This window comes from Eurosta solidaginis, chromosome 1 (assembly GCF_040869045.1).
Source record: "Eurosta solidaginis isolate ZX-2024a chromosome 1, ASM4086904v1, whole genome shotgun sequence".
Taxonomy (NCBI): domain Eukaryota; kingdom Metazoa; phylum Arthropoda; class Insecta; order Diptera; family Tephritidae; genus Eurosta; species Eurosta solidaginis.
The window spans coordinates 73,516,644-73,531,251 of NC_090319.1; the positions used below are offsets into that span (position 1 = coordinate 73,516,644).

The 14,608-nt window shown below is 37.2% G+C and overlaps 1 protein-coding gene across 2 annotated transcripts in view; it reads right to left on the reverse strand.

The window, feature by feature from the left end:
* The window catches only part of LOC137235079 (IDLSRF-like peptide), a 354,667-nt gene that overhangs the window by 29,765 nt on the left and 310,294 nt on the right, over positions 1-14,608 (reverse strand). For both annotated transcript variants that reach the window (XM_067758292.1, XM_067758291.1), the window contains one exon: positions 7,027-7,155. In XM_067758292.1, coding sequence (XP_067614393.1) covers positions 7,027-7,155 — 129 coding nt within the window. The remainder of the gene's footprint in view (positions 1-7,026; positions 7,156-14,608) is intronic.

Consider the following 14,608-nt stretch of genomic DNA (forward strand, 5'->3'; position numbering starts at 1 on the left):
TCCAACATTCTAGGTGTATTATTTACTAAATAATCAGGTTTTTTGTGTTTTCCAAAAGTATATATATAAAAAGTGGGCGTGGTTATCATCCGATTTCGCTCATTCTCAATACCAATCTATTCTCGGTCCAGATAAGCTCGTGTACCAAATTTGATGAAGATATTTCAATATTTACTCAAATTATCGTCTTAACGGACAGACGGACGGGCATGGCTCAATCAGATTTTTTTCAACACTCATGATTTTGATATATGGAAGTCTATATCTATCTCGATTCCTTTATACCTGTACACCAACCGTTATCCAATCAAAGTTAATATACTCTGTGTGCAAAGAACGCTGAGTATAATAAATAAATGCTGCACAACAACAACAGTAAAGTAAGCACATGAGCAGGGGTGGGAGTGAGCTTAGCACCTGCTAAGCGACCATATACGTATAAGATGAGCGAGAGCATAACGATTACTTTGTCAAAATCAACGACAGCTCATTTAGTTTGATTTTGATGCTCGTACAGTAAGGACGTGTCGCACGCGCGCTTAAAACAGAGTCCAAAGGAATGCGTGTGACACGTACTCACTGTATAAGTGCTGAAATCAAACTAAATAGGTCATTGATTTTGCTTTCGTGCTCACTACGCGTTCGTATATACTAACACACTCTCAATTTGGTGACCGTGTATATGTAGTGGTGCCCACCGCTGCACATGAGCCAACAAATAGCGTAGCACACATGAACACAGCAGCTATGAGCATAGACGACATTGCACATTACCACCGCAACAAAGAACGCAGACAACTATATACATAGTAAAGAAGAGCGCGAATGGCATGACACACACATTTACACAACAATAAAGAGCGCATATGGCATTATATCAACCGTCACCAAAATCAAAAAATGCAGCTGTGCTTGTGAGGGTGCGATGATCGTACAAATTATCTGATGCATAATTTTGTGTTGCTAATGCAAACAAACAAAAAGGAAAAATATTTTGTGACATTTTTTTTCAAAATAGACAACATTGCGAGCGATGCACATAATCCATATTGCTGTGCCGAGTGCTCAGCGACTACTGAACGAAAAATAATACGAATACGAGTGACTGAGTGCGTACAATTGTGTTTAAGCGACTTAAACTATGAGTTTTTTTCTTTCGTTTTTTTTCATAAGCGCTGAAATTCTCATCCGGCTTATGAAATATTCTACAGACATAGTTTTAGTTTTTAATTTAAAATGGAGGTTCTTCGAGTAGAAGATGGAGTGCCAATACCTCAGAGCCCAGTGCTCGCCTCCATATCACATTTTGAAAGAGGTCTTCAAATAGAAGATGAGGTGACTCATTAGAACGAAACCTCAGAGTTCCCTATGCTCGCCCCAAATTAAATAAATAAAGGTGTATCGATGCGTTGCATCGTCCCGTGTTTTAAATACACCATAAACTAAATACATAAAGGTGTACCAGTGCTTTGCACCCTCCCGTGATTTAGGTACACCATAAACTAAATGAAAATAAAATACAGTCCATTAAAATAGTAGTTTACAAAATAAAATAAAAATAATAATAAATTTAAGAAAATGCTTGTTTGCAGTGGGCTTTGAACCCGCAACCCCAAACGTTTGAGTCGGGTACGTCATCCACTGTGCCACGACTCATACACCTACAAGCACATCAAATTACTCCCTTATAACTCACATTAAACTGCTCGCCCTTAACTGCCCTACGCTTAGCTAAATTGTTTTACTGTTTGCTGACCACATCATTACGTAAACTACAGATATACATCTATCTATCTATAAATCTTATAAAAAAAAGTCGCTAAATGTCGTGTACGCACATAACTTCACACAGAACGTTCCGAGTTGAAAGCGGTTTTTTGCATTTGAAAGCTTAGTTACGTGAGATGGTGCAGTAAATATAATTTGAAGGTATATATTATAGGGGCGTGGCAAATTGCCAAAATGTAGTAAAAATTCATAAAATTTTTGTTTACACAGCTATGACTCATAAACGGATGGATGGATTTGAGTAAAACTTTGAAATATTTACCTTCGTTCTGCATCAAAAAAAAAAAAAATACTTGATTCCTTTCTTATATCAGCCAAATTGTTTGAACAAAAGTAACATTTTTTACCAAAAAATGCGTGTGTGTGGTTGTTCGGTGTCAACTGTGCGCGCAAATTGCTTTTGAGTGAGGCAGGCGATACGTATGTAGTATTCGCTGCGTTATTTAACTTCGGGAGTACATTCGATACATATATGTATGTATGTATTTTCATATCATATCAGCTTGACATATGTATGTACATACATATTCATGCGTTGTTGCGAAGTTAGTGCAACATAAATGGTTAAGAATGCAAACATCTCTTGAAAAATACTCTTTCGTTAAAAATATTGAGCATTTCCTTAAAATTCTTAAACACAAGTTCTATTGTTTGGTATTTTTGCATGTATATGCTAATATTTGTGCACTAAGGAAATTTAATTCTTCAATATATTTTTTATGCTAAGGTAATCCTGGGATGTGTTTGTCCAATATGGCTATAAAATGGAAGCTGTTTATGAGTACTTTGATGGTGAATTTTTCGTACCCCTGGGTGATTATGGTCTCGAGATATAGGCCAAAACGTGGACCAGGGTAACACTAGGATGTATTTTTACATTAAGGGTATCAAATTGAAGCTGTTGATGTGTGCTTTAGTACAGAGTAATTTATACCGCTGGGTGACTAGGGTCTCGAGATATAGGGAAAAACGTGGACACGGATACCCCTAGAATATGTGTGTAATATGGATATCAAATGAAAGCTGTTGCTCAGAGCTTTAAAGTAATTTTCATTGGGATATTCGATTAAGCCGCATCAACCTGGCAAAACTGATAAATATGCATGCGAAGCCGAAAAAAGCATGAATTAATAATACTCACATACCTATTTACATACGTCCTATTCGATTTGCCTGAAATTTGGTATATATATTTGCCTATATTACTGTTTGCGATCCTTTTTCTTGGGGAAGTAGACCAGAGACGGGATGGGAATGGGATTAGGACTAGGACTGGGACTGAGAATCGGAGTGGGACTAGGACTCGAAATGGGACTGGAACAAAATACATACTACCCTCTGGGACTGGCAATAAGGGATGAAGAAGAATGGGAAAAACTTGAGAGAAAAGAGGGAAGGAGACATAAAGATATAGAGTGAGACGAAAATAGAGATTGATGAAGCAAAAAAGACAGAGGGAGGATTGAATAAAAGTACTAAGAAAAAGTGTAGAGGGGGGAGAGCAGACTTAGACGGAAAAGGTTATTAAAATGTATGCAGGTAGACCAAATTTAGGGCAGAACACCGTCTGACGGGTCCGCTAGTATGTATATATAACCAACGCCAATATCAGATGCAGATACAAAAAATAAATGAGTATCTATTCGAGAATGTTGTTTGCGAAAGGTGCCTGAGACGGGCTGGGAGTGGGATTAGGACTAGGACGGGGATTGAGACTCGGAGTGGGACTGGGACTGGAACAAAATACATACCACCCTCTGGGACTGGCAATAAGACAATCAAGTTTGATTTTAAATTGTTGCAAGTAAAGTTCGCGAGTAATTTAATTGCGAGAGACTACTACCACAGTAGTACTTTAAATAAAGAACATTTTGCATGCAGAACCTTTGGTTTTATCAATTCGATAGCTAAACGATTCGAACGATAACAAAAGGCAAAAGAATAATCGATGATTCCTGAAATTCCCAACAATATTGTTTGTGATAAGTGCAGCTTTTGAAGGCCAATTGTTTCACTTGTAATATAAATTTACATTCAAAAAAAAAATTGTTAGAATTTATATAACATAACCTATGACATTTCTATTAATTCTTTTTTTTGTTTTTTTTTTTGGTTTACTCTTTTGCGAAACTTTTCTTTTTAGATTTGATATATTCCCACATGAGTGAGCTTTTTGTGTTTGTGAGTGCTTGAATACAATATGAGTTTTGTTTGTACCTTCGGGGAAATCAACAAAAATCTAACAAACTGAAAACATTCCGCAACAACAATTTTATTATTTGCATGCAATATTTTCAAGTATTTTGCTATTAAAAGATGTAGCAAATGAAAGCAACAAAAAAAATTGCATGTATCTATGCTATTTTTTGAAAATGTGCCCCTGGAGCTAAACAGTTGTGCGGTAAAGGCTGAAGTAGCAGATTAGAGTTAGGGGGTTAGAATATACCCGCGGTAGGAAGATCTGTCGTAAGAGACGACTAAAATATCAAATTGATTGAAGGGGTTGTGTAGCGCAACCCTCTCAAGGGGTTGCTAGCGTAACATATAGATTCTCGAACCAAACTGTCAACCTCACCTACCCGTGACGAATTCTGTTTCATTAACAGCCCAGGCTCTGCCTACCCCGAACTCCTGAGGGTTCTAGGGGGTGGAAGGGAGGTTTGGCTTAGAAGGTTCCATGTTGTCATACCAAATCCTTCCCGAGATGGTCGGTTACCGGAACGTACCGGATCTGGATACGGCAAAGAACCATCAAAATCGATAACACTGGCCTCACAAGAATCCTCCATTCATACTCTAATATATCATGTCAGAGCTCAATGTGATATCAAGCACATTACTTGACGTTAGCCCAACATATATAGGAATGCTGCCCCTGTTAGCCACCTGTAGACTACTCTATAGTAAATAAGAAAAATGGCACTCACCTCTATCGTTAATATCATCCACCCCTTCATACGCTGTGATGCGCCTACGGTAAGCCCTCCGCTGTACCCTTCTTGTTCCACCAGCCTTTTGAATTCTGTGATGCTCATTCGCATCAGTGCCCATGATGAGCCATTCTCTGTACCCTTCTTTATTAACAAGCCATTTGAACTCTTCTGATGGGGCTTCCACGTTAAAGGCAATGTGGCAGGATGCCAGGATAAGGGACGGTTCTTTTTGCCCTCTATTGCAACCACCACTAGGTCTTCGGTGCTGAGTTAAGTAGCATACATGGGTATACGTGTTTCTTCACCGTGACTGTAGCTCTAACTTTGCTTTTCCTTTCCTTTCCTCGATGGCTCCTATACTAGCGCCACATCAAACGAACCCCCCTCAATAGTAGGAAGAATCGCGTTGGACGCTTTTTTACTGTGTTGGAGTTTTATCTGCCACTATATCCAAATTCTCCACCACTGCGCTTACGCAATGGATTTTTTACACTGATTTCAGGCTCTGCGGGTTCGTTTCTATTCATTCAACTGTTTTTCAACCTCCAACATCTCCGCCTCTACGGATATACTCTTGTCATTTGAGGTTACTTCTGGGTTCTTGAGGTATTTTTCTACCTCACCTGCATATAGACGATTGTCCGCTGTCGACACCACCACCCTACGCCTATGCCCTCGTAATTTGCTACTCCTTTCATATTCTCGGTGCCCTTTTCTACCTCTTATGCTTTTATGTTTTTTTAGCGTAGGGTAAATGTCCTAAGGACTCCTCTTTCCAAGGCGCATATAAATACTACCAGCCCCTGGGGATATTCTCCCCTTCTGTGAGAGCAATACATCCTCCGATTCCATAGTAATTTAAGGATGCAGCTCTTACTCCTCGCCGTCGATCGAGATACATGAAGCAGCTTCTAATCCTGTGTTTGTATATTCTTAGTAAACATTTTAAGATTTTACCGAAGATTTGTATTTCAAATTCAAATTTTTTGTTTAACAGATTTAAGTATTATATGCACCAACTAAATTATTTCACTTACGCAAGTATTATTGAATTAACTCAAACTTATACGAGTCATCCGAAACTGCAATCTCATCCATATTTACCTTCGATTTTTACAGAAAAACAAAAACCAATTTTCATTGCACACAAAACTTTCCCTTCACATAAAGCTGCTTATTGCATCTGCAATCCTGTGGAATGGATTGGTGGATATCTGAATTGACGGATGTATTCTCAAATGCAACTGTCAGCAACTGTTGAAACTTTGGCCAGAAGATAAATTGGTTTTTAAGTCGCTTAAGCCTTAAATGAAAAAGTAAGGCTGTGGTGATGAAGACACATTCAAAATATATATACTTGTATGTAGCTTCTTGTTGGTGTGACCGCTGGATGACAGCAACTGTTGTGCCGGTGTTCGCGACTGCCTGATTATATAGCAGCAGAGCAAGACGAACCTTGGAAGGTTAATCGTAAGATAAAGTTTTTGAAAAGTGCAAAATGAGGTGATGATTTTAGTTATTTATTAAAAAATAAAATAAATGCAGGGCGCGATAACCTCCGAAGAGTTTTAAGACCGAGCTTCACTTCTTACATGTTTTAAACCGACTCCGAACGGCACCTGCAAGGCAAATGAGTTTTCACTGAGAAGCTTTTTCATGGCAGACATACACACGTAGTACTTGCCTAATCACTGCAAAGAGGCGACCCTGCTTAGAGGAAAGTGAGTGGAACTTGAGGTGGGAATGGTAAGCGATAAGAGGGCAAACTAAAGTGAGATTGGGCCGAAAAAAATATAATAAAGCATGGACTGGAATAACCAAAATAAGTGGAAGAGAAAGTAGAAGAAGATGCGAACTAGTGTGATAAGGATGGGAGGAAGGACATTTTTTTACAGTGTTAAGTTGAACTGGCTGGCCTTTGGGGACCTTGCAAAAACTAAATTACTGACCAAACTGAAAAACCCTGGCAAAAACCAGGGCTAGGCTATAAAGAACTTCGTCCTTTTCATAAATACAAGAAGCTGTCTAGGACCTAAAACACTTGCTGCTTCTAAATCTGATATCTACATACCTTCCAATAGCTGGAAACTTAGCCTGGCAAGCGCTGGGCAACTACTGAAATCCCGTGCCTTATAAGAACAAGCGCTTATACATTGTACACGAACTTAGAATCTCAATATAATCAATCAAATATACAAAAATTTTATTAAATTTGTTACAAACAATTTAAAATGAATCGATTTGAATTCGATTTTAGAACTTCTTGACAATGAACACAAATTGACATTCGATAATTTTTACTTACCTGCCGTACATAGCCGCAAATCCTCATCGTAACCATCGGAACAATCAGGCGCGCCATCACATAAATATTGTATTGAAATGCAATTACCATCACCAGGACATTTGAATGGCTCATATGGGTGACAGGCTTCTGTAGAGTGCAGTCAACAATTGCAAAAGGATGAATATAAAATTATAATCGATTTGTTGCAAACACGTGGCAAAAATTAATGGGCATCATTGTTCATTGATTTGATGGCAGTTCAACAGCAGCGACATAATATTTCCATTGTGTATGAATATGACACGTTTAAGTCGATTTAATGGCGTACATGAAAAGAGAAGAAGAATATTTATGTAATTGATGTAGTAATTTCTGTTTAAAAAAAAAAACTTTAATGAAATTGTTTTCAATAACAGTGTGTGACAAAAAAACATTTAAAATACGTGTTTTGGGATTCATGCTTGTCCCAGGTCTAATATATTACGTAAAATCTTTACGCTCATGATTTTAGTTAGCAGCTCGAAAAATCATCCATTGGATAATACATAAAAAAAAATTATATTTATTTTTATCATTTATGATACTTTATGGGAGTTTAAGTGACGAAATAAGTTGTTAATTTATCCTTCAGAAGCGAAAGAGTATATACGTATACAATAAATCTTTTTTGAGTACCTTCGCCACATTTTGATTATATATTGTGACGAATGTAGACATCTGTTTAGGTCCGATGCCTAAATCTTTTCACTTTCTGCCACCCTACTATCGCGACAGTTTCTCCACCATGCTGTTAGTAAATAATCACAACAACAAAAACAGCAAGCAACCACACCTATGTACAAGGCAACGATGAATATTTCACACACATAACCAACAGCCTAAAAGAAAGAAATTATCTCACATACACATATGTAGTCATCAGCTAACACAAACACACACATATAGCTAACTAACCAAGCAAGAGATACAACTGTTCTCGATGGTGAAACGTCTTGATCTTATGCGAACTAGGCAACAGAGAATATAAAAGCAGCGCAAGCTGAGGAATCAGTAATCAGTTTGATTTAAACACGTTTTTAGTGAAGCACGCGAGTAATTAATTTTGGAAGTATAATTGTACTACTGCCAAAGTAGACTAAATAAAGACCATTTTGTAATATTGAATAATGGAGTTATTTATTCGACAGTTTGGCGATTCGAACGTTAACATAAGGTGCATAATTATCAGAAATCGCGTTCATGTACACAGAAATAAGTAAACAATTATGAGATACAGAAACGAGAAACACACAAGCAACTATACGGGACAGCTGTTCGCGAAAAGTCTAAACCCTGGGAGAAAAAGGCGAACGAGGCAAACGGAGAGTATAAAGGCGGCGCAGTCCAAGTGACGGGGAATCAGTTTGATTTTAACACGCCATAAGTGAATTACGTGTTTAAATTTAGTGTGAGGTACTACCACCATAGTAGTATTATAAATAAAAAATATTTTGCTATACTGCATATTTGAGTTACTTATTCAACAGCTCAGCGATTCGAGCGATAACAGAAGGGCAGTTTTATCAGGAGTTTCCTAGGATTCGTTACATTATTGTGGCGAATATTAGCAATTCTGACAACGACCACTATGTCGGTATTTAATCACAATAACAATGTAAGTAAATGAGACAACAACTAAGGCATCCGAGAGTATATGAACGGCGTAGTCTGGGAAAAAAGCAATAAGTTTGATTTTAAAACATTGTAAGTAAAGTGCAGGAATAATTTCAATTGTGAAGGTACACTACCATAGTAGTGCTGAAATATTTTGTTGTTGTAGGCATACTAACTTCAAAAAATTGTTAACAAGTGTATTAATGGTTTGTGGGTTGACCTTAAATTTTGCGTCCCAAAAAAAATATTTGTTAAAACCACAAAATCTATATATTCTATACATTCTTTGGGCTTTTCTGGTTATGAAAACGCGTTATTAAAGCAAATAATTTCAGCAAGAGCTGCCAACTACTACAATTTTAAGCTAATCAGAAATTAGGTTAAAAACTTATGCGGTGTAGAAGATAGTTGTTTAAAAAGTTTATGGACATTTACATCCGAAGATCTTTTGTCACTTGTTAGCAGTTTTCATAGCACAACAAAGTAAACTTATTACAATTCGAGTTCAAAGACTACCGGAGCGCGATGATCTCCAGCTTACTGGTAGTTAGAAGCGACTTAAATCCACAGACCCACAGGCTCCAGAGGCCCAACAAAATTTTTTTCCGCTACAGGCTAATACCAAAAAGTTTTAGCGCCCAGATTCATCAACATCAAACACTGCCTATATCTGTAATATTCTGTTAAATTTTCCAGGCATGTTTTTGCAGTTGCAACAACTTGAAACTATTTGCGCTAACTCTTGACCTCCAGAATGGTGAACAAATTCAATATAATATTACTACATTGTAATTGAGCAAAATCGTTCTATCAATAGCACTAAAGGTCAAATGCGGGTGACTTGCCAGAGGTTAGCGACACTCGGAGTTCTACCTTGATGAGCTCGATGCAGGTGGAAGTTCACTCCGCGCTCCTAGGTTGGATATACGTACGTTATTAGTCGATATCTTATCGAAAAGTTATCGATTTGTTATTGAAAATGTATCAACTGTATGTATAGAAATAATAGATTGTTTATTGAAACATCACAACTGTGATCCGCTCGCTGATCAGACTACGTGACATGGGCTTAGGGCTTTCTAACATAGGCCATTACAGCAGATAAGGGAGACTATTGCGTGCATCAGAACAGTCAACTTATAGAGAAAATAGTTGAAAAATAAAATCAGGGGCAGTGAACTGTTGACTGATTCACGAATAGATTGGTGGAGGATGCGTTCGGTATGATGCTGTCAAATGCTACCTTGGTTAGAGAATTGAACAGCTTCTCCGAAATTCAAGGAGTAAAACCATAAGTTCATGATAATATGGAAATGCCTGACTTTGCTTGCGGTTTCGTCGATCATTTTACGATTGAGATAATCTGCATAGTTCCTGGGTCAAATCAATAACGCGCAGGAGAACTGAACTGAATGTAGATACTTGAAGTGGATACGCAGTACCCTGGCCACCTGTGGTTTGCTACTCTACGATCAGCCTCTAGTTAACTAAGTCAAAAACAAAGCGTAGGATACCTCTTGCATGATAGTGAGATTCTTCTGGCCGAAAGTAATATCAGGCGGTCTGCGCAGAAATTATTGGACTCACCACGGCTCATCTATCATTGATGATTGGGCTTCTGACGAGTTACTGCCCAATGGGACTCCATACAGTACTTCCCAAAATACTAGAAACTCCCTGTAGCTACAGCTGCACGGAGAATAACGATGTCCAGTCATCGAAACACTTCATGATTGACCGTCCAGCTGTTGCAGAAACTAAGCGAAAGTATTTCGGCCACGCCTCATTTGTATCTGCAACGGACTTATCCAGGTTCGATATCGTATGTTGTCCAAGTGTGCTTCCCCTGCAAAGGTGGCTACCACTGAACCTATTCCCCCCAACTCAGCGCATATTTCCTAAAGACTTTAGGAGTTTGTAAAAGTTGACAAGAGCACATCCTCAGCTTTTGATAAAAGCCAGATAATATAGTCAAGAGAGACGAGATAAAAATCCTAAACCATCTTATATTGATTTATTTTAACATATATATACATATATGTATATTAGAGCGGGTCAACTTTTTTGCCCATGGAGAGTATAGCAAAAACGTAATATACAGATGATTCTAAGAAAAATTGCTGAAGACACCATAGCTCTAAGTCCGACTTTTGGAAAATAGTTATTTTGCATTTGAGTGTAGGGTTTGGCAAAAAAATCTTCATAGCTTCTGATGAAATTATAGGAAAAATATCATATTGGGCTTACTTTAAAGGCATTTTACGTACATTTCAGAATCTGTATTAATATCTATAGCATTTTTTAATTTTAGTAGAGATATCACGCTTAAATTATGAGAAATAAGCCAAAAATGAACTTTTAACTACTATATTATCATTTCTAACAAATTTCTTATGGAATTTTTTTTTCTTTACAGCTAAAACAAGGTCAGAACATTTCCAACAACTTTCACACACAGTTATTCTTTTTTCGAATTCGTTTCAGTAGAAGAAAATTAAAAAAAAACCTATATTTTCAAGTAATAAGCAAAAATTACAAGCACCTCCACTCTAATAAGGTCCACTCAAAATCCCATTTGGTGACATGCACTCATCCATCCACATATTGCATAGGAGTTGGTGAATTCTCTCGTCTCCTTGCTAGTAAATAGGTAGTCCGTCATTAGCCATCGCCTTGTTATTTTTTAGTCATTCTCATACTTAAGATTATGACACCACCTCTGCAGTGTAAATATCCTAAGTAAATCACTTGGGTTTTAGCATTGGACATAATCCGAGCCATTAGTAAATGTATTATCTCATACATAAAAATATGACGCCAGACTCATAAATAATAAACAGTTCTCAGCAGAGGGGTATGTCTGAATTATTTACACTTAACATGCACTTGACCATTCAACAGTGTGATCTTTCGCGAAATTTCTGGACAAAAGATAAAATTTATGTAAGATATATGTACATACATAAACACTTTTTAAATTGATTTTTGCTTTGATCACGAGCAGCTGTAACCGTACACTCACACAATCAACCTTATTGTCATTTTCCTCGTCGACATCGTCGTCGTTTTTCAGTCGACGTCACATCGTATCGACATCGTCGTCACCTCGACACCAAATCGGTATTGGCTAAGTTTGTTGAGACAACGACGACAATTTATCAATAAAACGAAAGGAAAATATACCATTTTTGACATTTCTGGATCAGCTGTTCGATTTTTTTTGCTATTTCTGTATCTTTTTTCTCGATTTGAGATTTGTTTAAATATTTCATTTCCAGATATTACAAAAATGTTTTATTATGACAGTAGTGCGAGCTCTAGTGACGAAAATAATAAAGAGGAGCTTAGACTCAATAGAAAAAAAAAATCAGAAATAACTCCGATTTTTTGTAGCCCAGCTACAAGAACCTCGAATTGTTGCACACTCGCTATTTTAATTTTGAATATTTAAAAAAACAATGCCTATTACATGTTTGTATATTGAACTAATTAAAAAAGAAATGCTTTACTTACAAATTTTCCTTCTGTCGTCAGTAAAAACAGCGACGACAAAAATGGCGTCGTGTGATGGCGACGACCACAGCAAATTTGCTTAGCCAATACCAAACATGTGTCGATAGTCGTCAATAGTTATAGAAAACGACGATGGAGATACCGATTTTAACATGTCGTCGCGAGTCGTTGTCGTTCAGTGACGACGACGACAATGACAATAAGGGTGAATATTATATAGAAACAAGTAATAACGTCGGGTGAAACCGAACATTACATACCCAGCTGTACACTTGCAATACTGTTGTTGTTTGCTTTGTGTGGTTAATAGTCACCCTAATTGTCTTTTGACGACGACGACTCACCACGACGTGTTAAATTCAGTATTGCCATTGTCGTTTTCGATAACTATTGACGACTATCGACACATTTTTGGTATTGGCTAAGCTAATTTGCTGTCGTCGTCGCCATCACACGACGCCATTTTCGTCGACGCTGTTTTTACTGACGACAGAAGGAAAATTTGTAAGTAAAACATTTCTTTATTAATTAATTAAATATACAAGCATGTAATATGCATTGTTTTTTTAGATATTCAAAATGAAAATAACGAGTGCGCAACAATTCGAAGTTCTTATAGCTGAGCTAGAAAAAAATCCTTGCCTAGCAAAAGGCTTCCAAAGAGGTATGGCACCACCAAATTTTAAACAACAGTGGGAAGCGATCAGCATAAAATTAAATTCTTTGGGACCACGCTTAAGGGACAGCGAAGGTTGGCAAAAAGTAATGAAAGTAATTAAATTAATAGAGCATAGTTTTTAATCAAAATATACTCTGCAGGTATGGCGAGATTTAAAATTTAAAGTGAAGAAAAAACTGGTGAAAAATAGGGAAGAAAGCAATGCAACAGGTGGTGGCATGAATAAACAATTTACGCCAAGTCCGTTGGAAGTGGCAGTGGCCAACTTGCTGCAATTCGACAAGCAGCTGAGCCCGGAAGGGATTGTACAAGGTGTGCAGCTGCCGGTTGAGCAAACTATAGAAGCTTACGTAAATTGTGTTGTCGAGGATGATCCGCAAATAATTTCAGATGTTCAACTGCATCCACCGTATTTTCCTTCCGAAGATGGTCCGAGTACTTCAGCGGTCGGAAGAAGCAGATCCCAAACTCCCGCTGCTACTAGGGTACACAAATCCAAAAAAAAAGGGCAGGGACGATCTTTTAGAGAAACACAGTAGCATGCAAGAGAGGGTACTTACCGATGGCACGAACAGGCCAAATTCAATTAAGCACCCTTTACGAGATACGGCACGGTACCAAAAAAAAAATGCTCGCGATTGAGGAGGAAAAGCTAAAGATGCTGAAGAAAAAAGAATGTAGGGAAATAGAACTTCATAAAATGAATATGGTTTTAAAAGCCATCAAAATTAAAATAGCGAAAACTAAACAAAAGTATTTAAAAAAAAGAAGAAGACTGATTTTTATGTACATACATATTTTATTTTTAAGAAAATGAATTTTTTCCGTTTGTTTGATGTACACAGTTATTTTACTTTAAGTACCTGAATTACTTTTTATTTCTAAAGAACTGAATTATTTTTGTTTTTTGATATTAGTTATTAAGACGACTGAATTTAATGCAAATATGTACAGAATAAAAAATGAACTGAAATTTTCAGTCTGAAACTATACAAAGCTGGTTTTGATTTGCTCTCTAATTTGTGATGCTTCCATATTCGCGATATTTTCTACATTATCAATATTTTCACAATTCTCTAAGTTCTGCTCTTTATTGTGTGCATCCTCGTTTGCAGAGCGAGAACTAAAATCAATGCATATGTTGTGAAGTGCTGCAAATACATTAGCAATTTGCGTGGCTTTAGATGGCGTATAGTGAAGTTGACGTGCATCTAGCAAACAGAGAACACGGTTTTTTAGTACGCCAATAGTACGTTCAATTATATTTCTAGCTTTGGCGTGCTTGGTATTGTAAATAGCCTCGGGACTTCCTTCTGTTGTGCTTCGATACGGTGTCATAATAAATTGCTCTAGAGGATAGCCCGCATCGCCTACAAATATAAAAAAAGTTTATATAACTTTTACATAATTTAAATTGTGTGTAATTGGTTTTTACCTAAAAGCCAGAAGTTACGCTCTCCAGCATCGTATCGTTCTCGCAGAATTCTTCTAGCATGGCTAATGTTCCATATGAGGGAATCATGGCCCGAACCCGCATGCCTTGCATCCATATACCTTATTCGCAACTTATGATCACAAATCTGTTAAATTGTTTGTTAAAAAATTATTATTTAGCCGATTAAAAGTTTATCTGTTCTTACAATCATGGCATTTAAACTAAAAAATCCCTTTCTATTGTAGTATAGATGCTGGTCTTGTTTTCTAGGAGCCAAAATTTTTATATGAGTTCCATCGACGCAGCCAGTAACTCCTGGA